We start from the raw sequence: 27,017 nt of genomic DNA on the forward strand, positions 1-27,017 counted from the left end.
CACCCAGGCCATGCTCTCTTCTCACTCCTGCCATCAAGAAGAATGTACAGGACCCTCAGGACTCAGCACCAGATTCAGCCATCATGCTCTTGAACCAAAGTGAATAACTTCACTCACCTTCACTTGCTCCATCAATAAAATGTTGTGGGAAAAGTGGACTCACTTTCAAGAACTCTTCATCTCATGTTCTCAATATTTATTGCTCATTTATTTATTATTTCTTTTTGTATTTATACAGTTTATCTTTTGCATACGGGTTGAATGCCCAAGTTGGTGCAGTCTTAAATTGTTTCTGTTACGGCTATGACACTATAGATTTATTGAGCATACCTGCAAGAAAATAAATCTCAGGGTTGTATATGGTGACATATACATACATACTTTGATAATAAATTTACTTTGAATTTTAATAGTGTAACCAATTACAGTTCTTTTAAAGTTGCATGGCAAACTCTTTTCCCAGGAAAACATTTCCAACTTTGCCAAAACAAAACTACCTTCCGTTTGCTGGTACTGTATAGCTTCAGTCTAGGTCAGGGTAAGGTGGGGCAGGATGAAAATCTTTGATTTTAGAAAGCGATTTTAGAAAGCCAAAAAATTAGACATTGATTTCCTATGAAGCATGATACTGGAATGCTTTTGCATGCAAATATATTTTGGATGTAATGCATTACCATGCATGAGAATTTAGTGAAGAACAAATCTCAGTCTTGCTCAAATAACTTATATGGCATGATATGAAATCAAGAGACTGCAAAAACTATTTTGTCAAAATTATTTGAATGAAATAACAGTATCAGATTTCTACCTCAATCTCTCTAATAGGTGGCAGAAGGTTACAGAAATTGGAATTGCTGGATTACTATGGTACACTTATTGGGTTGGGGAGCTGATGGATTATCCACAAAATGGATACAACAAATGGAAGTGCCTATTATTTCTTAATATTTTTGTTCACTTCCACTTTCTGTCCAAAAAGGGTTAAACAACCTCCCCCTGTCCCAATTTATGACTGTATATGTGGTTTTGGTCAAGTGACCCACCTTCTGATAGAAGTCTTTCCACTAGTTACAAGCTTCATGTTTTGAATGTGATGGGCTGTCTGGACGGGTAGTCAAATTTCAGTCCGGCAGCTTGCCTGGCACTGCACGCACCATATCGAAGACTATTCGTTCCTATCAACATTAGCCCATCATGGCTGCTGTGTATACCATCTGCAGGATGGGCCACAGCAACTCATCAAGGCTTTTCAACACCTCTGACCAAACTCATGACCTCTACCACAACCTACAAAATCAGAATCACATACAATTCATGACAAGGAAGGTCATTCCATCAATTTTGTCTGCGCCAGTTGAAAAGGCTACCTAACCAAATTCCACTTCCAAACGTAGGTCCACAATCCTAGTTTCCTACTCTTTTCACTATACAACCAAATACCTTTGAAATGCAGTGAGCTTCTCAGAAACTACTACTCTTTCAGGCTCTGAGTACCAGATCCATGTTACCCTTTCGATGAAAAAATATCTTCCCATTCTTGCCTTTCATCCTTGTATCAGTAACTTTAAGTTTTTGCCGTGTGGTTTTTGACCTGACTGTTGAGGGAAATACACTCCGTGGGCAATTAGGCACCTCCTGTACCCAATGAAGTGACCACTAAGTGTATGTTGTTGTCCTCTGCTGCTGTAGCCCATCCACCTCATGGTTTGATGTGTTGTGCATTCAGAGAAGCTCCTCTGCATACCACTGGTTATTTCAGTTACTGTTGCCTTCCTGTCAACTTGAACCAGTCTGGCCATTCTCCTCTGACCTCACTCAGTAACAGGGAGTTTCCATACAACTGTTGCTCACTGTAAGCTTTTTTTTGTTGCTCATTCTGACTGTTGAGCGTGAAAATCCCTGGAGATCAGCAGTTTCTGAGGTAGACAAACCACCACGCCTGGCACCAACAATCATTCCATGGTCAAAATCACTTAGATCACATTTCTTTTCCCTTCTGATGTTTGGTCTGAGAACAACTTGATCATTTCTGCATGCTTTTATGCATTGAGTTGTGGTCCCATGATTGGCTGATTAGATATTTGCATTAACAAGGTGTACAGGTGCACTTAATACAGTGGCCACTAAGTGTATATTTGTTCTAGTTTATAAGAGCATATGGCAAGAAAGATGGGACAGGGAGGCATTTATATCAAATACAAAATAGTGTTGCAGGTACTAGGGTAGGTAGTGGAAACAGAAGAGAGGAAACTGTGTGGACTAGGTTAAGGCTGGGGCACTGTACATTAAATGAAACATTGAAAATGATAGGGAAACAGCAGACAGGATTGTGTGAGGAATGTCAGGAAGAGGAGTCAGTAGAACATGTAGTTCTGAGTTGCAGCAAGTATGGGATAGAGAGAGAGATGATGAGAATTAAACTAAGGGAATTGGGGGTGCAGGAATTCACATTAAAAGGGTTGCTGGGCATGGGTGAGAGAGCACAGGTTAGGGTATTTTTAGCTTTCTTAAGGGGTACAGGGGTTTTTTATAGGATATGATGGATAAACAGGAATAGGATACTAGGATGGCCAAAGGTGGGAGGATAAAATATAGGTTGGGGTATGTGTGTGTGTGTGATTGGGTGAAGGGGTTTAGAATGTAAGTCTATTGCACATTCAGGAGCAGAAGGTGGCAGTAATGCACCATTAAGCTGGGTGCCAACCACCGTAAAACAAGACACAGACAGACAGACAGAGCATAGATAAACAAACATATCTCATTCCCAAGGTCAAAATATCTAATACTATAGGGCACACATTTGGGGGGAGAGTGGCTAAGATCATAGGAGATATGCAGGGCAAGTTTTGTTTTTGAAACACAGAGTGGTGGATGGTAGGAATGCACAGCCAGGGGTAGTCTTGGAAGCAAACATGATAAAGGCATTTTAGGTAGGCACATGAATGTGCAGAAAATGGTGGGATATAGATGTAATTTAGTTAGGTATTTGATTACTAGTTTAATTAGTTCAGTACACCATTGTGGGCCAAGGGCATTATTCCAGTGTTCTGCTGTACTGTTTTATTTTCTCTAACCCCTTAGAGTTTTACCTGCCTCATCTGAGACTCTATTCACATTGAACTCTATTCCACAGAAACAAAGCTAGCTTATTTAATCTTGCTTTTTTAATCTTGTTTTCTTCTCCCCTGTTCTGATATTCTGTGTCCCAGCTAATAAATGAAAAGGTCCCTTATGCATTCTGAACTACCTCACTGACTTGGCCTGCTAATTTTAAGGATCTATGTATACACCAAGATATTTCTGTTACTTCAAACACGCCAATATCCTCTTGTACTTTGTGTATTCTTTTCCCTTGTTATAATTCCCAAAATCAATACCTTACAATACTTTGGATTAAAACTCCTTTTGTCATTTATCTACCCAATTTACCTTTTGCTCCTGCATGTTGGCTACTTTTTGTCAAGATGTAAGCACTAGTGAAAAATCACTCAATATCCAACGCATTGTCACCAATAGATTTCAATCCATAAAACTGAAAGAAGAGCAATGTCAATGTAATTACTATTGGCGATCTCCCAGGCTTGAAGTTAATCTCTTTCACAGGTCTTATTTTTAAACTGAGTTCTTGGTTGACTTACAAGTCTAACCCTCTATGTGGTGTTGGCACTGCGACTATGTAGGAATTAAATAGCATCATAAAATTTACCCTTTCTCAGATGAAAGATTATCCCAACATAAATCAGACACAACTCCAATGCTCAGATTATAGTAGATAGTTTCTATTTTCAAAGTGTACAGTGAAATGAAAGTTTAATTTAGAGTTGAATAATACAGTATTAATCCCAATAGATACAGTATACATAGATCCCTGTAGTTGTACAAAGATATAAAATCCATGTTCTTTATCAGCTGAATAACACAATATAATAATCTCCATAAGGAACACTGTGGTATCACTCAAATATTGACACAACTTGCAAACGTTAAGATCGAAGTACAGTGGATTCCGGTTAATTAGGACACATCAGGACCAGTACATTTTGGCCCAATCAAATGGGTGCCCTAATTAACTGAAGTTTCATGGAAATAGTTAAAAAGGTATAAAAAAGACAAACTACTGTTTAACTGAGTAACTAATTATGTAATTAAATGAAATACAGAACAAATTAGAACACTACCAATACTACTATAGAAGTGTACTAGTTCCTAATACAGTAGTTATCAATGGAGTATTAACCAGGGTACATTGTCGTGCTCTTTTGATTGATTGTAATTGAACAAAATCAGCGCAGACACTTAAGTGCAGATAAATCTTTGCCTCTGCCTTCCTGCCTGAAGTAGTGTCATAATCCACCAATAAATTTCCTGGCACAAAGTGATCAAAAATCATGATATTTTGAATCGGTGCCTTTTGGCCCAAATGGATAACACAAGTACATGCAACTGAAGCCATTTAAAAACTGTTCGCTGTAAGCACAGCATAGTTTCTAATGGCCACACAAGTGCTTGCTAGTTAGAAACTGTTCTACAAGTCTCCTGTTCCAATTAAGCAGTACAGTGTCCCAATTAAACAAAGGCAACACCAGCTAATTTCTCGATTTGTTTTTGTTCTTTTTTGTCTCAAATAAACAGCTGCCCGATTAACCAATGGCCCAAATAACTGGAAGCCACCGTATATCCCAAGATCTCAATGTCTAAAAATTATAAAAACATTAATTAAAATCTTGCATCCCACAGTTTAAGAAATTATAGCATCAACTGCAATAATGATTACAAGATAAAATTTACAGAATTCAGGTTTAAAATTTTCGTACATCTTAGTGTTCCTAATGATTGAAATTAATTACCATCTTATAGGAAATATATATTAAACCATTAAGTCATGACCCTTGCAACACACACAAAATGCTGGAGGAACTCAGCAGGCCAGGCAGCATCTATGGAAAAGAGTACAGACGATGTTTCAGGCTGAAACCCTTCGGCGGGACTCAAAGGTCTTGGCCCGAAATGTCGACTGTACTCTTTTCCATCGATGCTGCCCGGTCTGCTGGGTTCCTCCAGCATTTTGTGTGTGTTGCTCAGATTTCCAGCATCTGCAGATTTTCTCTTGCTTGTGACTGAATTCATGACCCTCGGTGAGTTAAAGATTAAAAAGAACAATCTCATTTTGTGGCTATGGATTGTGGAAAATATAGACAGGTTAACAAACTGCAAAAATATCAGTTCAAATTACATACAAATTACAAATCAGATTGGAAGGTTTAATAAATTCAAAACAGCATGAGAATATATATCAGTATTATTTTCAACTGCGGATACACAAAGCAAATAGAAGTCAAATATAGTATATTACATTGAAATCTTTAGCCCAATTGGCCTAGGGCAGAGTAAGTTCCCTAACTTCCCCACTTCATAGTTCCTCATATCCAATTTAAAACATACACGTACACCATAGATACAATCTAACTTCACAGGACTGTCATGGTTTTGGAGGAGAAGCTGGGGTTCAAGCTGAACCTACTGCACACCAGACATTTTTTTCCTCCCAAGTCACCTCCCATTCTAAAAAGCAACACAGCTGGGAGATCCACACTGCAGTGTACCCATTGATATCTGGCGAGTTGGCCCAGCACATGATATGTAAAGGAGAAAGGCATTAACCAAATACAGCAGCTTCGGATAAAAAAAAATCCGTAAAGTATTGATAAAACATCTAAAATATCATTAAGACACCTTAAACACTCTGATTAATACCATGGGAAGAACAATCTTCAGCAAATTTTTGATTTGCTTTTTTGCTGGTTTGGCAAAACATTGTGGGCTGAATGGCCTGTTCTGTGCTAGCACTAAAGCACTAATTTCATCAGTCAGCTTTTGGAAGTTGTGAAATAATGTTTCCTGGGAGAATACATTGCAGTAGTTTGACATTAAATGAATTAGTGTGCTTTTAAATATGTGGAATGCATTGCTAACAACTTCCTACACTAATAATTATTGTGCTGTGCACATTTATTGTGTAAGTTACAGAATCTAACCTATAGACAGGAATTATCAGTTCCTGCCCAAAACTTCACTGCTATTTTATGGCAGAAAGCCTTCTTTTGCCTTAGACTTGGTTTTTACTGCTCGAGTCAAAGCCTTCAAGACCCTCAATTAAGTGTTGTTGTGAAGGAAGTGGAGTAAATACAATCATTCCATTCTGGTTGGAGAAAGCGATGCAGCAGGGTAAAAAGGGAATCAAAGTAGGAGTGATTGACAAGGTCATGTAGACATCTCCCCTCTGGCTCCTGCATCACAATGGTTTAAGGCCAGGGGAGGGGAGTGGGGACAGAAATATCCATACCTCGTTGTTTTCTTTGAACTTACTGTGGAACATAATGGAACACAAGTTCAGAAGTACTTCTGAACCTGTCTCAGAATGCTGCAACACCCTTCAGTAATCCCATAGCACAATGAATCATTTGGCCACTCTTTGCCTCCTCTAGTATAAATAACACTGCCCTAACTTTATACATTAAATGCCATTTCTAAACAGTCTGCCAAATTTATCTGCCCAAGATTTGGTACATTTCCCTGGAAGGGGCGTGACTAAGTGCATCTAGGGCATCTGAACAGGAAACATCTCTCGCTCAGTTGATCATAAATCATAACAATACCTCAAGAAAATCTTGAAACATTGACTGGAAGCTACCATGATACACCGTCTTCCATCCAAAGCTTCTTCCCTCATCAAATCTTCAATGCAAGAGGTTGAATATTTTAAAATCAGGTCCATACTCTTAACTTCTGACTCCTGTTTCTTCCAGTGGAAAAAAGGTCATCAGCTGCATGTACATCCAATCAGAGGCGAAGTTTACAGGACCCAAATTTAATATTTTATTTTTATCTGGAGGTACAGCACAGAACAGGCCCTTCTGGCCAAATGAGCCACCTTGCCCACCAACTCACCTACCTCATCCTAGCCTAATCACAGGACAATTCACAATGACCAATTAGCTTACTGACTGGTACACCTCTGGACTGCAGGAGGAAACCCACAGTCACGGGGAGAATGTACAAACTCCTTATAGACAGTGATGGAACTGAACTCCAAAACCCAACAACCCAAGCTCTAATAGTATCACGCCAACCGCTATGCTACTGTGACAATATCCATTTTATTCAGAAATATCTATGAGATGAGCTGTGGGTTGTGACTACATTAGATTGAATGAAGCACTGTTCAACGATAACAAACAAGAGATAACCTTGACATTTTGGACAGTTACTTAAAAATGGAAAGGATGCCTAAAGGTCAGAGGAAGAAATTAAAATTATGAGCAAGACATAGAAAAAATCGTAAAAACATATGTATGTCAAAAGATTAATCCTGGTAAATATTGTTCCTGAAGAAGGGTCTGGGCCCAAAACGTCGACTGTTTATTCCCCACTATAGATGCTGCATGACCTGCTGAGTTTTTCCAGCATTTGGTGTGTAATCCCATATACTATTATGCCAGAGGCAGGAAAATAACATTAGGAACTTATTGATATATTAATCTAGTGTTTTTTTTAAATCTTGCCAAGGACCCACATTCAGCAAAATTTGAAAGAATGACAGGTAGTTTCATGTGACACATAATATTTTGAGCAAAAATGCTGAGAAGCTGTGGTTTTATTGAGTTGAAACTCTGGTCCGAGTGGCACCACCTACTACATCTACAAACGCTGCCCCCGGCTTCTCCGGCGGCTGTGGAGAATCCTCAAGGTCGTCTGGAAGAGAGGCAAAGTGCTCAAGCAATGGAGGTATGCAAACAGAGTGTGGATTCCAAAAGAGAACTCCTAGAACATCAGCCAGTTTAGGATAATATCCTTGCTGAGTGTTGAAGGGAAGATCTTCTTCAGCGTGGTGGCAAAGTGCTTAACAGAGTCCTTCCTGAGGAACAATTACATCGACACCTCAGTCCAGGAGGGTGGCGTTCCAAGAGTACCAGGCTGCTTGGAGCACACTGGAGTCATCATACAGCTCCTGAGAGAGACCAGAGAGAATAAGGGTGCCTTAGTGGTCTTGTGGTTGGATTTGGCCAATGCCTATGGATCAATCCCCCATAAAATTGTTGAAGACCCTCTGAAAAGGCACCATGTTCCTGAAGGAATCAGAGGCCTCCTTATGGACTACTACAACGAGTTCCACCTGAGAGTCTCAGCAGGGCCAACAACATCAGACTGGTGCAGGCTGGAGATTGGTATCATCACAGGCTGCACCATCTCAGTCATCCTTTTCGCCCTGGCAATGAATATGCTGGTAAAATCTGCAGAGCCAGAGTGTCGAGGCCTGAAATCAAGATCTGGGGTCCGCCAACCACCAATACGACCCTTCATGGATGATCTAGATTATGAAGACACGCAGTCCTCTTTTATCGTCATTTAGTAATACATGCATTAAGAAATGATACATTATTTCCTCCAGTGTGATGTCACAAAACACAGGACAAACCAAGACTGAAAAAACTGACAAAACCACATAATTATAACATATAGTTACAACAGTGCAACAATACCATAACTTGATGAAGTCCGTGAGCACAGTAAAGTTCAAAGTTTCTCAAATGTCCCACATCTCACGCAGACGGGAGAGGGAAGAAAAACTCTCCCTGCCATGCCGACCACAACCTGACTCTGAGTCATCCGAAAACTTCGAGCTCTGATCAGCTCTCCGACACCGAGTACTGAGCGCCATCTCTGTCCGAGCAATTCGACCTCTTTCTCGGTCGCCAAAAGCAGGCAAGGCCGGGGATTTTGAGGCCTACCCTCCGAAAGATTCCCGACCGCACAGTAACGACAGCAGCGAACGGGCGTTTCAGAAATTTCTCCAGATGTTCCTCTGTGCTTTCACGTCCATTCTCCATCAAATCAAAATTGCCCACGGCCCCTATTTAACAGATACAACATCATTTTTCACTGGAGAGCTGCGCACGTGCGGCGCGCTGCCATCTTCTCCTCCCGCCTGACCTATCACTACGGAGTCAGTGCCTGGTGGATTCTTAAAGGGCTGGAAAGGTTGATGAGGTGGGCAAGGACGTCCGTTAAGCCTGCAAAATCAAGATCTGCAGTGCTGAAGAAGGGGAGAGTACAGGAGAGATTTCGTTTCTCTATTGAGGACATTCCAATTCCTACCATCACAGAGAACCCTGTTAAAAGTCTTGGGAAGATGTTTGATGCAACACTCAGAGATAAGGCGGCAATAAGAAACACCTGTGGGGAGTTTGAACAATGGTTGCAAGAGGTTGACAGGAGTGGCCTTCCTGGGCGGTTTAAGGCATGGATTTACCAGCACGGTATACGACCAAGAATCCTCTGGCCACTGCTTCTCTGTGAGTTTCCAATTTCCACTGTTGCTGAATTAGAAAGGGTAGTCAGCCGGTTCCTGCGAAGATGGCTGGGTTTACCAAAGAACATCAGCAGCATTGCTCCATACGGGAATAACTGCAAACTGAGGCTCCCCCTGAAATCCATCGAAGAGGAGTTCAAGGTTTTGTGAGCAAGAGAGGTGCTGCAGTTCCGGGAACCTTCAGATCCAAAGGTTGCCGGAGCAAGAGTGGCGGTGAGAACTGGAAGAGAGTAGAGAGCAGAGGCTGCAGTGGAAGAAGCTGAGGCACAAATGCGCCACAAAGTGCTGGTGGGGGCAGTCGCCCAGGGAAGAGTTGGAGCCTTGAAGTCCCCCACTTTGACAAAGTACAAGGGAAAGAGCGACGAGAACTGGTCCAGAATGAAGTAAGGGCAGCTGTGGAGGAGGATAGGACCAGCAGAGCAGTGGCAATGAAACAGCAAGGAGCTTGGACCAAATGGGAGCAGGTGATCGAGCGAAAGATCACGTGGAACAATCTCTTGAAGGTGGATCCACACTGCACCAAGTTCCTTATCCAGGCTGTTTATGACGTCCTTCCTAGCCCATCCAACCTGCACTGCTGGGGCCCTGCAGAATGACCAGCGTTCCCCCTCTGTGAGAAGACCAGTACGCTAGAGCATATTCTGAGCTGCTGCCCCAGAGCTCTTGCCAATGGCCGTTATCGGTGGCGGTATGACCAGGTCCTCCGGACAATTGCTGAGGCAATCTGCAGCAGCCTTAACATCTGCCGGAAAACAAGTCCAGTCAAGAACACCATCTGCTTTGTCAAAGAGGGGAAAATACCAACAGAACACCAGAAAACAACCGGGTTGCTCTTCACTGCGCAGGACTGGAAGCTAAAAGCAGACCTGGGAAAACAGCTGCAGTTTCCTCCCCGCATCACAGAGACTATGTGGCCCGACATCACAGAGGCTACATTGCAGCCCGACACTGTGTTGTGGTCCGACTCATCGAAGCACGTTCTTATGCTTGAGCTTACCGTGCCGTGGGCAGATCGCATGGAGGAGGCATATGAGCGGAAAAGAGCGAAGAATGAAGATCTGAAGGACAACTGTCAAAGAAGAGGCTGGAGAGCAAAGTGTTGGCCTGTGGAGGTCGGCTGTCGTAGCTTTGCAGGCCAGTTGCTCTGCAAAGTATACACTGCAACTTGGAATCACGGGAGAGAGAAGGAGAGCCATTTCTACCGTCACAGATGCAGCAGAGAAAACATCAAGATGGCTCTGGATAAAGAGGGCAGATCCATGGGTTGCTGCTAGGGCACAGGCCGGGGTCTGATCAATGCCGGTTGGGTCGCCTGGGCTAGGGTATGTGATGTTGAAACACCTGATGACCCCAGGTAACATCACTGATGATGTGCCCTAGCTTAGCATCATGCAGATGTTTCTGTAAGAAGAAAGAAAAAAAGGGCAGTACAATCAAGATTTTAAGGAAAAGCCACATGATAGCACCAACAGACAGCTCATGGCTCACCCGGACGGAGTGATCATTGTAGCAGGGGACTTCAATCACACAGATTTTAAACTGGTCATGCCCAAACTTTACAAAAATGTGAATTTCCCGACACAAGAATATAACATACTAGACCAAGTCTACACAAATATTCCAGGAGCATTCAAAGCGACCCCATCTGTACACCTAGGACAATCAGACCATATCTCCCTCACACTGACCCCAGCTTACAGACCACCGATCTGCGGAGTAAAACCAACCATCAGGACAGTACATATGTGGTCTGAGGAAGCCACCTCAATGCTACAGGACTGTTTTGACAACACAGATTGGGGCTTGTTTGCAAAGGGAGCAGACCTGGAGAAATATGGTGGTTCAGTCCTAGGATAAATTAAGTTTTGCACAGAAAATGTAATCACACAAAAGACAATTAAGGTGCTTCCCAATCAAAAGCCATGGATTAACAGCAATGTGAGGGCACTACTCAGGGAGCGCGATGCAGCCTTCAGATCAGGAGACAAACAAGCCTACAGTGAAGCACAGGGGAATCTCCACAGGGGCATCAGGGATGCAAAGCGCAAATACAAATTGCGCATTGAAAATCGGTTTGATAACAACCACCCCCACAGTATGTCTGGCATCAAGGCGCTGACAGACTACAAATCCAATAATCTGCTGCCAGATGATGACGCCACACTGCCTGATGTCCTATACCAGTTCTTTGCCCGCTTTGATACTCAGAGGGAGGAGGCTGCTCCACTCATCAACCTACCTGACGATGAGTCCACACTGGTCCTTAAGCAACACCAGGTGAGACCCACCCTGAGGAAAGTGAAGGCGAGTAAGGCAGCTGGCCCAGACGGAGTGCCCGGCCGGGTACTGAAAGCATGTGCTGACCAGCTTGCTGAGGTGTTTACAAGTATATTTAACCTCTCACTGCAACAAGCTGTTGTTTCAACATGCCTTAAAGCCTCCACTATCATCCCAGTGCCCAAAAAATCAGCTGTGAAGTGCCTGAATGACTATTGCCCTGTAGCACTGTCACCCACAGCCATGAAGTGCTTTGAGAGACTTGTGCTCTCACACATTGAGGCAATAATCCTACCTGATCTGGACAAACACCAGTCTGCCTACCGGGCAAACCACTCCACAGAGGATGCAATCACAACAGCCATCCATATTGCTCTGACTCACTTAGAGGAACCGAACACTTATGTGAGGATGTTATTTGTGGAATTCAGTTCTGTATTTAACATCGTCATCCCCCATAAACTGGTCAGCAAACTGAACACTCTTGGCCTTGGTTCCCCCCGTGCTCATGGATCACGGACTTTCTCACAGACCGACCACAGCAAGTTAGAATTGGTAAGCACAGCTCTAACACCCTCATCTTAAAAATAGGCACCCTGCAGGGCTGTGTGCTGAGCCCTATGTTCTACACACTCTTCACACATGACTGCACCCCCATCTACACCTCCAACTCCATAATTAAATTTGCGGACGATACCACAGTGGTTGGCCTGATCTCGGACGAGGATGAAACAGCCTCCAGGCTTGAGGTGGATCATCTGACGGAGTGATGTAAGGACAATGACCTGGTCCTTAACACTTCTAAAACAAAAGAGATGATCATTGACTTCAGGAGATCAAAGGACAGAGTACACACCCCCTCCATATACATGGAGAGGTAGTGCAAAGTGTGGAAAACCTAAAGTTCCTTGGAGTTATGTTGTCAAAACAGCTGCCATGGACCACCAACACCTCGCTGCTTGTAAAAAAAGGCACAACAAAGACTCTTCTTCTTCAGAAAGCTGAAACAGGCCAAATTTCCACAAAAGCTGTTGCTTAACTTCTACAGGAGCACAATTGAAACCATCCTGACCGACAACGCCACAGTGTGGTATGCCAGCAGCACAGCCGCTGAGCGACAAGACCTGCATCGTGTGGTGAAGGCGGCCCAGTGAATTGTCAGGATGGAGCTCCCAGGACTGGACACCATCTATTCCAGCAGACTCAGGAGGAAAGCAATCAGCATAACCAGAGACACCACACACCCCCGCCACTCCCTGTTTGACCCGCTGCCGTCCAGCAAAAGGTTCAGGACACTAAAAGCCAGAACAAATAGACTGAGGAACAGCTTCTATCCCAGAGCTGTGGCCTCCATCACACCACTCCCACAGGACAATGACTGAAACTGTGAGCACACACATGTACACACAAGGACTCAAATACTTGCACTAACGGCACTCTGTGCATTACTGTGATATTCTGGCACTGCTGCAACTTATTTTCTGCTACTTATCTATTTAATACTGCTTTTCTATTACTGTCTTGATTTTATCTACCGCTTTATTTAATTGCCTGAGAGGAAGCCAAACAGAGTTTCATTGTACCTATGTATAATGACAATAAAGGTCATTCAATTATGGCATCATAAAATTACCTTTTATTTTCAAGTTTATTTTTATTCTATTTTCACATTTGCACTTTTATCCCATTGTAAAGCATTTTGAACTACATCATCTGTATGAAAAATGCTCTATAAATAAATTATTAATATTTTATGGCATAATAATTTCTAATTCCTAAATATAAAGAACTTCATTGCATTTTTACTTTAAACCTGTCTATAATATTAAAGTCAACTCCTTGTACATATCACACATACTAACCATAAATATACATATATACTGCCTGTTAGGTCTCTTTTAACCATCATGGGTTTCTATCCATAAAATCTGCAAAACTTGCCTGAAGGGTTTCGCCTGAAATGTCGACCGTTTATTCCTTCTCCTAGATGCTGCCTGACCTGCTGAGTTTATTCAGGATTTTGTGTGTTTCTCTGGATTTCCAGCACTTGTAGAACCTCTGGTACTTATAGCTTGCAGCAATTTATGCTTTTTGGTTATTAAAGTGAATGACCTACATTAAACAAATGGTCAAAACTGTGAAAACGTATTTGTCAGTAAAATATTTATAATTTTTAAACACTTCTACTGCTTATAAAACCACCTACCTCCTATCGTCTAACAAAGAAGACAATAAAGCAAAAACTGGAGTTGAGATGGAACAGCAATAAATTATCCTGGGTGTCAGATCTTCCTGAACAATTAATATCACAGCTCTTCGTCTGCAGATTTGATCATCAATCTTCTCCACAACCCAGCCAAATTCCTAGCAAAGGGTTTAAATCTTTTGATATAGAATGCTTCGTGCTTGATCTTAAGGTAATCTCGAGGCAATAATTGCTCAGGACCACATTAAACCACTACCCCCACCCCCCAGGAATTGCAGAATCATATATCAAGGAAACAGATGTTTGGGCCACCAAGCAAACCCATTCCTATATCATAACATGGATAAAAAGAAATGCAATCGAAACCCTAAATTAACAGAGTTTGGGAAGAGTGCTATGCTGGTTTAAGGAATGAGAAGCAAGTGTAGAATAACTGAGACACAACCAATGCAATCAAAGCAAAATTACAAATTGGCTATTGAGAAATGGATTTAGATTTGAGGATAATCAGAGAACATGTTGGTAAAGGATAATTAGACCAATATCAGAAAGTGATGCTGCTCCTGGCTGCCTACAGAAGATCATGTCATCTCAAAGAGATGCTAACATATAGAGATAAATGTCAAGGTTGAGGTAGCTACGGTGGGACCATGTGAAGTAGACTATTTACAGTTCAACTACTCAAGAGTAAAGTTCAAAAATAAGTTCTTAGGAATTCCTCAGCATCACAAGGCTCACCCGAACGAAAAGACAAAGGAGCTCGATTTTCAAAACCAAAGGACCTGATCTCCAGTTCTGTTCTCCGGTTGTCCTTGCCAGGTTAGGGTGACAGATTGGGAACTGCTGACATACAAAGGGTGTCCATGTACGTCAGCCTATGAAAGTAAGTATGCGGTTAAGGTGGCAAATGGTATATTAACTTTTATTGCACAGGTTTTGAAAACAAAAGTTAAGATGAATTTTACCCATGTATGTGAAGGATGTGAGAAATAATGTCAAGTCAAGTCAAGTCAATTACCCAGGGCATCGGTGATGCCAACCTGCAGCACCTGGTGTAGTTTTAGTTTCCTTACTCAAGGGACATACTTGTCATAGGAGTGCAACAAAGTATCACCAGACTGGTTCACAGGATGGCAGTATTGTCTGAAAGAGGATATGTTACCCACTCCACTACTAATAGATTTCAGAAAAAAATGAGAGCAGATCTCATCGAAACTTACAGAATTCTGACAGGGCTCAACAGACCCAATACACAAGGGATCTTTCCTGTAAGAGGGGTGTGTGCCGGAACCAAAGTTAGAATCTCAGGACAGGGTCAAGGCATTTGGGAGTGAGAAGAGGACAAATTTCTTCAGTGTGAAACTCCCCAACACTGGAGACTGGGGAAGCCAAGACAATAGAGATACTTAAGGTGCAGGTATACAGATTTCTAGATATTAAAACTTCAAAAAGTTATGGGAAAAGAGCAGTAAGACTTTAAGACATATGAGCTGATTTAGGCCATTCAGCCCATTGAGCCTGCTCTGCCATTCCATCTAATTTATTATCCTTCTCAACCTATTTTCTTGCCTTCTCCTCATAACCTTTGACGCCTTCACTAATCAAGAATCTAACAACCTCCGGTTTTAATATAGCCAAAGATTTGGCCATCACAGCCGTATGTGGCAAAAAAATCCACAAATTCACTGCATTTGGGCTAAAGATGTTTCTCCTCATCTTTGTTCTAAAAGGACCACCTTCTACTGAGGTTGTGTCCTCTGGTCCTAGATTCCCTCACTATTGGAAACATCCACTCCACATCCAGTTTATTTTGACCTTTCAATATTGTATGTTTCAATGAGATTTATGCCACCCCCCCCATCATCTCATTCATCTAAACTCCAGCAAGTACATGCCCACGACCATCAAACGGTCCTCATACATTAACTCTTTCATTCTCAGGATCATACTCGTAAAGTTACGGAGCCTCTCCAATGCCAGTGCATCCTTTTTTAGATATGGAGCCCAAAACTGCACACAGTACACCAAATGTGGCCTGACCAATGCCTGAGAGAGCCTCAGTACATTCTTGCTTTTATATTTCAGTCCTCTTGAAATGAATGGCAACGTTGCATTTGACTTCCTTTCTACTGACTCAACCTGCCAAATTAACCTTTAGGGAAGTGGGTCCCAATATGGCAAGGGGTCCATGGCATAAAAAATGTTGGGAACCCTTGCTTTAGGGAATCAGCAAGAATGTGGTATTGATCATGTTGAATGGTGGAACAGTCTCAAAAGGCCAGAGTGGCCTTTTACTACTCTTTGTGCCAACTTCTGATAAAAGTGTTGCCTGAAAGTTACAAAGATTTAAAAAACGCTACTGTGTACCACATTTCCTGGTCTTTCATACCTGAATAGTAGTCTACTTAACTCATGCCCATTAACAGCATGTTCAAGTCTTCAGTCATCCAGCGATACCTCCAACCACTAACACAGATGTCCCCAACAGTTGACATTACAGCAGCATGGTTACAAACCATCTAACCAAGTATATTAGATTTGCAAACTAAGTAATATTTTATTGCTTATGCAATTAGCAGCAGTCTTCCAGATACCATTTTGTAGTACCTTTATGAAGTCATCGTTTGCTATTCCTAGTTGTGAATCCCTCGTGGCTTCAGTTCAGAGAACTGGCAGTTAGTGTAACTCAGTCAGTGTCTGAAGGATGCTCAAGGACGCCTGCCTCGAAGAGCTCGACCTCGAGGGGATCTGACTGCCACCTGCAGATTCAATGGTGCTTCTGGAGGAGATGGGGCTTCGGAAGATGGGGAGGGATCATACGTGCTGTTACCCCGAGAGAGGCTAGCAAGAGACACTCCAGCTGGCCCACTCACATGGGGCTGTGACTCCATGCCGCCATTGAGCTGTGGCAGAGCAGACTGCAGAAGGTCTGAGATGTGACCGAACCCCCTATCAATACGCCCGCCCAACCTTTCCAAACTAGTGGAAATGGTGCAAGCCAGAGCCTGAATAGCACTTGTTTGAGCCTCAATCAGTGACGCCAAAGTTGGTGCCACAGGCTCATGGACAGAGGGCTTCATTGCTGCATCGACAGAGTTGGCAACTCGCTCCATGGTAGACTGGAGGGTGGTGATACCTTGTGCCACAACCCCACAAAAGATGGATGCAGACTCTTCTACACTCTCAGACAGCGTGAGGCAGCTCTTTGGCAGTTTGTCCAAAGCTTGGAGCAACTGATGATGCTCCTGGAAAATCTTTCTTCTAAAGGCTGGGCCTGTGAGATCTGCATCTTTGTCCTCTTCGATACAGCTAGGACCAGAGGTTGCCCTGGAGTCATCGGTCTCCTGGATGGTCCTTTCCACTATGTCCAGCTCCTGTTCATTACTACTGAATAATTCATTATGTGAAGATCCATTTAGCTGACCGTCCATTCCACTGGAGATGTTTAGGTCAGTGCTGATGTAGTGGAAAGATGGGGCTGGTGACTGTGCATCTTCTGTGAAATGCTCCTCTTCCATCTCCTGTCCAATAAAGCCTAGGTAATGAGTCAGATCTGAAAAAGAGGGAGACAAGATTGGTGAGTCCTGGGATGGTAAAGTAAGAACAGTACATGAACATCTCTAGGGTGATTACTCAGTCTGTGTGACGACTGAAAAGAGTAGGTAAGAGAAATAGGAATGCACCCTGTGGTACTTGGCCTCCGGCCTTGCCATTCTCAATGTTTCTCCTGCTGTTTGGCCCAATGATGTCCAGGGCTTCCTGCTCCATCTGGGTGAGATCTAGAATAGATGCTGGGCGTTCCCCGCAACTGGTTCTTTTCCTTGTTTTGTGGGCCAACTTCTCCTGTAGAAATAGTGAGAGTGAGTTAGTGCTTCATTGTTATAATGCATGACGGAGACGTGCGAACCAGCTGCATGCAGGAGGCGGGGATGTAGCCAGTTAACAGCCATGTTTATTGGTTTTGTGTAGAAAATGAAGGGCTTCAATTTATTTATTATCCTTAGCATTATTTCTAAAGTAGAGTCACTGCTGTAATGCAGGAAATGTTGTGGCCAACTTGCATAAAACATAATGCTTCCACGAAAATATATGACAGTGACTATATTACTTTTCTTCTACGGGATATTGACCATACAGGAGATGTGAAAAGTTTTCCAGGTTTTAATCACTGCTCATGTCTAATTCTGAGGGCTTTCATCCAGGCTTACCTGTGTAAGCGGATACCTTGCTTACAGTTTATAAATTTGAGTTCAACCAAACAACCTTGATCCCTACACCTCCTTCCTCACCACAACTCAAGGTTCCAAACAGTCCTTCCAGGTGAGGCAACACTTCACCTGCGTATCTGTCAGGTCATTTCTCTGCAGTGCTTCTCGGCTTTTCTGCTCATGGCCCACTTGAGACTATCATTTACCTCTGCGGTCGCCACCCTCCAATGTCTCCATTAGTTGCGAAGGTTTTTTTTGTCAACTGTACTATTTATTGTAATCTACAGACAATATTTATGTCTTAACAGGTTATCAGTGTTACTACATGTTAAATATAGTGTTGCAGGTGTGTATGAAAAATAAAACTATTTCAAAGTTCTAAATACAATAGTTCACTTATAATATATAATAAAACTATAACCAGCAATTAATATTGGCGATTAATATTGTTACATTGGGTATTTAGTGAGATCCTTGCCACAGATGCAAACTAGTGAGTTTTTGAATATCTGGTTGGAACTTGGTTAGAGATAACCAAAGATCACATCTTTTCACAACATCAAGATGGTTACAAGCTTTTGAACGCAGTTGAAGAGCTTGACTAAAACCACATTCAACTAGATAAGAGGTGGGAAATCCAATTAAAAACTTGGCTTTCTCGCAAAGCTGTGGAAACAGTAGATATTCAAAAACGTTGCTTGCTGTGTTTCAATTTTGCTTGAGCATTTTATCACTCTGCAACTCAATAAGACATTCTTGCAACGTGATGACAACATCATTCACATTATATATACCGGTATATATAGCCGGAGAGGAGATATATCTCTACCAAAGGAGGTACAAGCACTCCTTCCCTCCATAAGCCTGCAGGTCACCCATGGGCAAGGTGTAGCACCTGCTTAGCCCCCCCTGATCAGGGCCACGTGAAGCCATGGGAGCAGATGGTGGATGGTCATATGAGCAGCTGGTGCAGATCACGAGTCCTGATTATGCGACCACTGATGTATAACAGTAACAACCATGACACCAAACTAGGTAGAGAGACCTACTTTAGAGTGAGTAGGCTCTATAGAAAATCAGTAAAAGTCAAAGAATTATTATAAGTAGAATCCCACGTGAAAAAGTACCAGTATTGAATAAACATGTAAAAATAAAACCAGCTTTTTAGGCAATACTTTTAAAAAATTATTTATTTATTGGGCATTTTTTTAAAATCCTATTATATATTCAAGTCCTATATGGCAATAAGGAGCATGCACTAACCAGGAAGAGTGATTTGAACTTCCTTTCAAAATAATACGTAACAGGGATTTAATAGAAGTTGTAATGGTATAGTGATGCAGTGGTAGAATGTGTGAAGTCTCACCTCTTTGCAGTTCAGCTATTTCTGGCCGAGGACCCCACTGCAGCCTTCATGTCATGTTTTGTAAGTAATATAACATGCACAGGTCGGTGGAAGGCAAATGGAACCAGCCTCTTGTTATATACTTGCTCAGTGGGGCAAAGAGCAGATCTGCAGTTGTGGATGTGCAACAGGACTCAGCGGGCCGCCCTGCAGGGTGTGAACAGTGATTTGTGCGTGGTCAAGCAGGAGAGAGCGAATGATATGCCGCACCCCACCCCCCCACACACACAGCTAAGCTATTTTGCTGCCTCATTTGCAGCATCTAGCACATCTTATTTCATCCAATTAAATTACATATACTCATTTCTTTTTTATGTATATATTTTAGTAATCTTTCAATAAAACAGTAAACTTATCATGGCCTATTCAGAAACTTCTGTGGCTCCCAGTTTCTTTGTAACCATGACAAAATCTGGCATGGCCCCCTGGGGGACCCAATGGCTTACACTGAGCATCACTGGTCTACAGTATCTAGTGTTGCCTCCTCTGCATTGGTGAGATCTGATGCTTCTCAAAAGGAAGGATCTCCAGGTGGCCACCCATTTCAATATGTCTGTCCATGACCTCCTCGACTCCCACGATCAGTCCATACTCAGGTTGGTGGAGCATCACCTCATGTTCCATATGGATAGCCTCTAACCTGATGGCATGAAGATTGATTTCTCTAACTTTCAGTAATTCCCCCCCACCTCTCCTTGTCCGTTCCCTATTCTGGCTCTCCTCTTTTCTTCACATGCCCTCTGCTGCCCTTTCTCCTTCTCTTTCTCCCATGATCCACCCTTCTCTCCTATCAGATTCATTCTTCAGCCCTTCACCTCTTCTCCCTATCACCTTCTTGCTCCTTACTTCAGCCCTCCCACCCCAGTTGATCTCACCTAGCACCTGCCAGCTTGTACTCCTTCCCCTCCCCACACCTTCTTATTCTGGCCTCTGTCTCTTTCCTTTCCAATCCTGATAAAGGGTCTCAGCCAAAATGGTGACTGTTTGTTCCTCGTCATAGATGCTGCTTGATTTACTGAGTTCCTCCAGCATTTTCTAAGTGTTGCTCTAGATTGTCATCATCTGCAGAATCTCATGTTTAGATTTGTATCTTTCCCAGACAAATCTGTTTCCCATTCAACAAAATCTCCCTGACTTGCCAAGTGTTTCCAGCATTTTCCATATTTCCTTACAACACTGAAACAATTTGGCCCATTACCCTCTGTTGGCTGCCAGTGCAGTCCCATCAACCCCATTCCCCCACATTTCCTTGTAACTCTCTCACACGCCCACCAGTTCTCCCCAATAGTCATAGCCATACTTTATTGATCCTGGGGAAAATTGGTTTTTGTTACAGTTACACCATAAATAATAAATAGTAATAGAACCATAAATAGTTAAATAGTAGTATGTAAATTACGCCAGTAAATTATGAAATAAGTCCAGGACCAGCCTATTGGCTCAGGGTGTCTGCCCCTCCAAGGGAGGAGTTGTAAAGTTTGATGGCCACAGGCAGGAATGACTTCCTATGACACTCTGTGCTGCATCTCGGTGGAATGAGTCTCTGGCTGAATGTACTCCTGTGCCCACCCAGTACATTATGTAGTGGATGGGAGACATTGACCAAGATGGCATGCAACTTAGACAGCATCCTCTTTTCAGACACCACCGTCAGAGAGTCCAGTTCCATCCCCACAACATCACTGGCCTTACGAATGAGTTTGTTGATTCTGTTGGTGTCTGCTACCCTCAGCCTGCTGCCCCAGCACACAACAGCAAACATGATAGCATTGGCCACCACAGACTCGTAGAACATCCTCAGCATTGTCCGGCAGATGTTAAAGGACCTCAGTCTCCTCAGGAAATAGAGACGGCTCTGTCCCTTCTTGTAGACAGTCTCAGTGTTCTTTGACCAGTCCAGTTTATTGTCAATTCGCATCCCCAGGTACTTGTAATCCTCCAGCTTACATTATTCCTAATGTATGGGATAATAGCTAATTATCCCATACATTAGGAATAATGTAAGATAGCCAATTAATAATCCACTGGCCATCTGGAAGGAAAGCAAAGCACACAGGAAGAACATGGAAGCTGCATACAGACACCGGAGATTAGGACTGAACCCATTTTGCAACAGATATCAGTCAAGAGATTTACCTGTATAGCTGTGCCACCCCATCCACACCAACTTCTAAAAGGGCAGGGCAGTACAGTAGCATAGTAGTTGGCACATCACCTTGTAGTGCTAGGGACCACTGATTCAATCCTGTTGCTGTCTGTAAGGCGTTTGTACATGCTCCCTGTGACCGCGTGCATTTCTTCTGGGTGATCCAGTTTCCTCCCATATTCCAAACATGTACAGTTGATAATAGGGTTAATGAGTTTTGGGAATACTATGTTGGCACTGGAAGCATGGGGACACTTGTGGGCTGCCCCCAGCTTAATCCTTGGACGATGTTGATTGTTGATGCAAAATGATGCCTTTCACTGTGTTTTGATATACGTGTGACAAATAAAGCTCACCTTATCTTACCCTTAACCCATGCCGCATAAAATCTAGTTACACATTATGCACAGTGATTCATAGTGATTGCTGGGTTAGCAAAATCCCAGTTTAAAAATTCTCATCTTTATTTTCATACGCTGCATGGCTTCACCCCACTCCCCAAGCTACAATCTCTAAACTATCTGCACTCATTAATACTGTCCTCTTAAACGGTCATGCAGATGGGAAAGACGTCATTCAGTCCTACTTGTCTATGCGCACCAAGATTCTCACTACTTGACAATTATTGAATTTAATCACTCCACCTATTTCACCACAAGACCATAAGACATAGGAGCAGAATGCGGCTATTTGGTCCAGTTATTCTGCTCCACTATTTCATCATGGCTGATCCATTTTCCTTCTCAGCCCCAATCTTCAACCTTCTCCCCATATCTCTTCACGCCCTGACTAATCAAGAATTTATCAACCTCTGCCTGAAATATACCCAAAGACTAGGCCTCCATAGCCACCTGTGGCAATGAATTTCGCAGATTCACCCACCACTGTCTGGCTAAAGAAATTCTTCCTCATCTCCACTCTAAAAGGACACCCCTCTATTCTGAGGCGGTGTCCTCTGGTTCTAGACACTCTCACCATAGGAAACATCCTCTCCACAGTCACTCTATTACATTCACATACCAAGGTCAAAATACCATGACTTATGCTTTCAAACACGTCCAGCTTTTTTAGTCTTGACGAAGGGTCTCGGCCTGAAACGTCGACTGCGCCTCTTCCTATAGATGCTGCTTGGCCTGCTGCGTTCACCAGCAACTTTGAAGTTAGTCCTGACGAAGGGTCTCGGCCTGAAACGTCGACTGCGCCTCTTCCTATAGATGCTGCTTGGCCTGCTGCGTTCACCAGCAACTTTGCTGTATGTTCCAGCTTTTTTACTTCTCTCTTAAGAAGCTCTTTAAACCCCATCTATTGGTAAATTGATTTAATTGCTCTTATTGTTCACAGAAACATTTTATTTGATATCCTTCCTGGGATGTTTTTCTCCAGCAAAGATGCTGAAAGATTTGAAAAGTCAAAACTTTTTCTTTACAGAAGGAAAGCTTGACAGAAATGTATAACATGATGAGGGGTTTACACAGAGTGGATAGCAAGCAGCTGGTCCCACTGGAAAGTGCGAAGGATTAAAGGCCACAGGTGAAATATTAAGGGAAAGTGAATTAAGAGTGACACAAAGAAAACCGTTAAAAAAATCAGCATGTGGCTGTAATCTGAAATGTACTGCCTGCAGATGTAGTGGAAGGAGATTCCATTCTGGCCTTCAAGAAGGAAGGAATTAAATAAATATACTCAGTGCCAACTTTATTGGGTGCACCTGCTCATTAATGCAAATATCTAATCAGCTAATCACATGGCAGCAACTCAATGCATAAAAGCATGCAGACATGGTCAAGAGGTTGAGTTATCTTTATAATATCTGGAAGGAAGTGGGATGGTCAAGGAATGCAGGAGGGAGGAGGTGAGATTGAGGTTTGGGCACACAGGGTTAAATAATACATTATTTTTAATGAAGAAATACAGTAACAAATATTGTAATCAACAAGATACAGTTGAGTATATTCTGGTGAGGTGCCCAAGAGAGGATGGTTGATTTTAAAGTTATCACAGAATAAAACACAACTTAACATTAACAATATTTTGCAGAAAGGATCGCAGGATTGTTGCTTTAAATATACAGCGCAGTTCCTTAAGAATACAGGTCTTTTATAGAATTTGACAGATATACAAATATATAACGTTTAGATATCCTGACCCATATTCCAGTTCAGAAGGTGGCGGAAATGCACCACAAAGCTGTTTGTCAACCGCCATAAAACCTCAGGAGGAGAGGTTCATTTGCTGTCCAGACCAAACATCAGAATGGGGAATAAATCTGATCCAAGTGACTTTGACCGTGGAATGAGTGTTGGTGCCAGACAAGGAGGTTTGAGTATCTCAAACCGCTGACACCCCCTGGGATTTTCATGCACGACAGTCTCTAGAGTTTACAGAGAATGGTGCAATAAACAAAAAAAAAACATCCAGTGAGCGGCAGTTCTGTGGGTGAAAGCGTCTTGTCAATCAGAGGTCAAAGGGGAATAGCCAAATTGGTTCAAAGTGACTATGACTCAAATAACCACGACAGTGGTGTGCAGAAGAGCATCTCTGAATGCACATGTCGAACCTTGAAGTGGATGGTTACAGCACCAAAAGTCCATACCAGGTTGCACCCTGTATCTAATGAAGTGGCCACTGAGTGTATATAGCAATGAAAACTTTGCAAGGCTAGAGAATGGAAAGGAATTGGTTAGACTGGAACTAGTGGAATGGTTTGGTAGAAAACCAGTGCAGAGATATTTGCCTGAATCACCTCCTAGGGCGCTGTAACTTTGATTCCATACAAATGCAGATTACTCTTCAACATATTTAATGTGGTACTTCACAGCAGACTTACAAGGAAAGCAAAGCCAATGCAAAAATGATGGCGTAGACACAGAAATTAGCCAAAGGATCAAAAAAGCAGATCTGAGGAGATTTGGTATGTCAACAGACACTTGAAAATTTCTACAGAAAGGGTTAAAGGTGATATATTAAAACTGATTCTGAAAACCATAACAGTGGCTTTTCAGATTGTAAGGAAGGGCCCTTCCTCCAGATGAGTGACATCGGAGACTACCGATGACAATGATAAACAACCAACTGGAGGAAATCCACGTGATCAAGCAGTAGGTATCAGAGAAAGGAACTGTTGGCCTTCCTGTTTGAAACCCTGCATCCAAACTAGCCCTGCAGCTAGCTTCAGCCTGAAATGTTCGCAGTTCCTGCTCCTGATGCAGCCTTTTGACCTGAAGCTTCAACAATTCCTTTTCTCCGACATATGCTGCTCAATCCGCTGAGTTCCTCCAACAGATTGCATGTCGTGCCTCCAGGGGTCATTTCCACCTCCCAAGACATGACCTGCAGGAAGAAGCAAGTTTAGCAGGCCAAGGGCAGGCTAAAATACTGGAGTATGCCCGAACACTTTGTTGGGGGGGGGGCGGGAAGCATATGGACCACAGCCATTTCTGACATGGACACATGCCTTTGTCATGATACAGGGGAAATCAGTTTTGTCATACCCTCTTCTTATGGTGAGGAGGTACAGGAGTCTGAAGACCATCAATGATTTAAGAACAGCTTCTTTCCCTCTGCTATCAGATTTCTTAAGACCACAAGACACAAAAACAGAATTAGGTTATTCAGTCCATTGAGTCTTCTCCACCATGTGCGAGTTGTTATCATCTCAACTCCATTCTCCTGCTTTCTTTCTGCAACCTTTGACACCAAGAACCTCCACTTTAAATATACTCAATGACATGGCCTCCACAGCCATCCAGGGGAATGAATTCCACAGATTCACTAGCCTCTGGCTAAAGAAATCCCTTCTCATATCTCATCCAAAGGGTTGTCCTTGTATTTTGAGCTGTGCCATGAACAGTAACTAATTATTCTTTTTTTTGCTCTGTTTCGTTACTAACATCAGGCAGGAGGTACAGAAGCCTGACAAACAATGATTCAGGAACAGCTCCTTCCCCTCTATGAACCCAAGAACACACCTCATTATTTCTTTCTGTAGAACTATTTTGCAATGTATAGTGATGTTACGACTTTGAACTGCATTGCAGCCGCAGAACAGACTTCACATCATGAGAGAGACAGTGATAATGAACCTGATTCTGAAACCTGCCAACACAAGGACTGGTGACTGGTTGGAGCAGAGTGGCTGGGGGCGAACTCCTGCTGCCACCATGCTTACCTTCGCAGTCCAGGTCAGGCCATTGAACTTCTTGCGGCACTGCAGCCAAGTCTTTGGCACCTCACTCTTGGCATTAACACAGTGTGCCACCTCCATCCAGGCCTGGTGCACCTTCTCCCTGGGCACACTCCTGCCCTCGGAGGGGAAAAATATCTCCCTGCGAGCCCTCACCTGCTCCAGCAGAACCTGCACTGCTCTATCGCTGAAGCGCGGGGTCCGAGGCTCCGACATGCCGGCGAGAAACAAAACCCGAACCCGGGGCAGGCTGAAGGGGGAAAGGTGTTGGGGGAATATGAGGAGGCTGGAAATTCGTCGTCGGGCGGTCGGCCGGAAACACCCACCCTCCGGCCAGCCCGTCCCTCATCGGACATTCACACACATATATGGCCCCGCCGGCCAATGGAGACCCAGAACTTCCTGTCCATCATAGGGAGCGCAGCTAATCGGAGAAGCGGACTGACGAGGACCCGCCCACGCCGGCCCGATGTGCGCCCGCACTAAAATTGGCATCGCAAGATGGCGGCGGTGAGGGTCCCTGGCCGAGGGATGTAGGCTGGTATTGAGCGAATTAAAGGCTTTCAGAATCAGAATCACGTTTAACATCACCTGCACATATCGTGAAATTGGTTGTTTCTGCGGCAGCAGTACAATGCGATACATAATAGCTGGAAAAACTGAATTACAGTAAATGCATCTATCTATGGGAATAGAAATTTAAAAAACGTAGTTAGGTAGTGTTCATTGGTTGTAATATCCATTCAAAGATCGGATGGCAGAGGGGAAGAAGCTGTTCCTGAATTGTTGAGTGTGTGCCTTCACGAACAGGACATGTCCTGGATGATGGGAGGTATTAATGATGGATGCTGACTTTTTGAGAGATCGCTCATTGAAGATGACCATCTCTCAGGTTAAAAATTGTGCATTTTCCGCTGATGGGGTAGCCGCTTGCGAAGGAAGCTGAGGGACGAAAGTATCGAGGGAAAGAGGAGTTGTAAAGTGGAGGAAATAAGATAGGGAGAAGGGGAGTGAAGGGGTTAGAGGGGACAGGGACAGTAGAAGGTGGGGACAGGGACAGTAGAAGGTGGAGAACGGGTAGGTAGGAGAGGAGACTGGAGTAGAACCTTGTAGAAAGATTAGGGGTGGAGAGAAAAGAAGAAAAGGGGAATTGAATAGAATAACAGGGGAAAGAAAGGTAATGTTAGTGATATAAGACATTATACCGTGTGCTGAATAAATA

General features: G+C 43.1%; 1 protein-coding gene across 2 annotated transcripts; it reads right to left on the reverse strand.

The window, feature by feature from the left end:
• Positions 1–3,777: 3,777 nt before the first annotated feature.
• LOC134351037 (uncharacterized) lies at positions 3,778–26,120 on the reverse strand. Of its 2 annotated transcripts, none has more exons than XM_063057027.1 (3): positions 25,952–26,120; positions 17,537–17,696; positions 3,778–17,406 (listed from the first exon to the last, which is right to left on the reverse strand). In XM_063057027.1, the coding sequence occupies exons 1-3, from the start codon at positions 26,009–26,011 to the stop codon at positions 16,562–16,564; spliced, it is 1,065 nt and encodes a 354-aa protein (XP_062913097.1). In that variant the 5' UTR covers positions 26,012–26,120; the 3' UTR covers positions 3,778–16,561. The 2 variants fall into 2 exon arrangements, with proteins under 2 accessions (XP_062913097.1, XP_062913096.1); XM_063057026.1 differs by having other exon boundaries at positions 25,781–26,120.
• Positions 26,121–27,017: the final 897 nt, after the last annotated feature.

Source organism: Mobula hypostoma, chromosome 8 (genome assembly GCF_963921235.1).
Source record: "Mobula hypostoma chromosome 8, sMobHyp1.1, whole genome shotgun sequence".
Lineage (NCBI taxonomy): Eukaryota > Metazoa > Chordata > Chondrichthyes > Myliobatiformes > Myliobatidae > Mobula > Mobula hypostoma.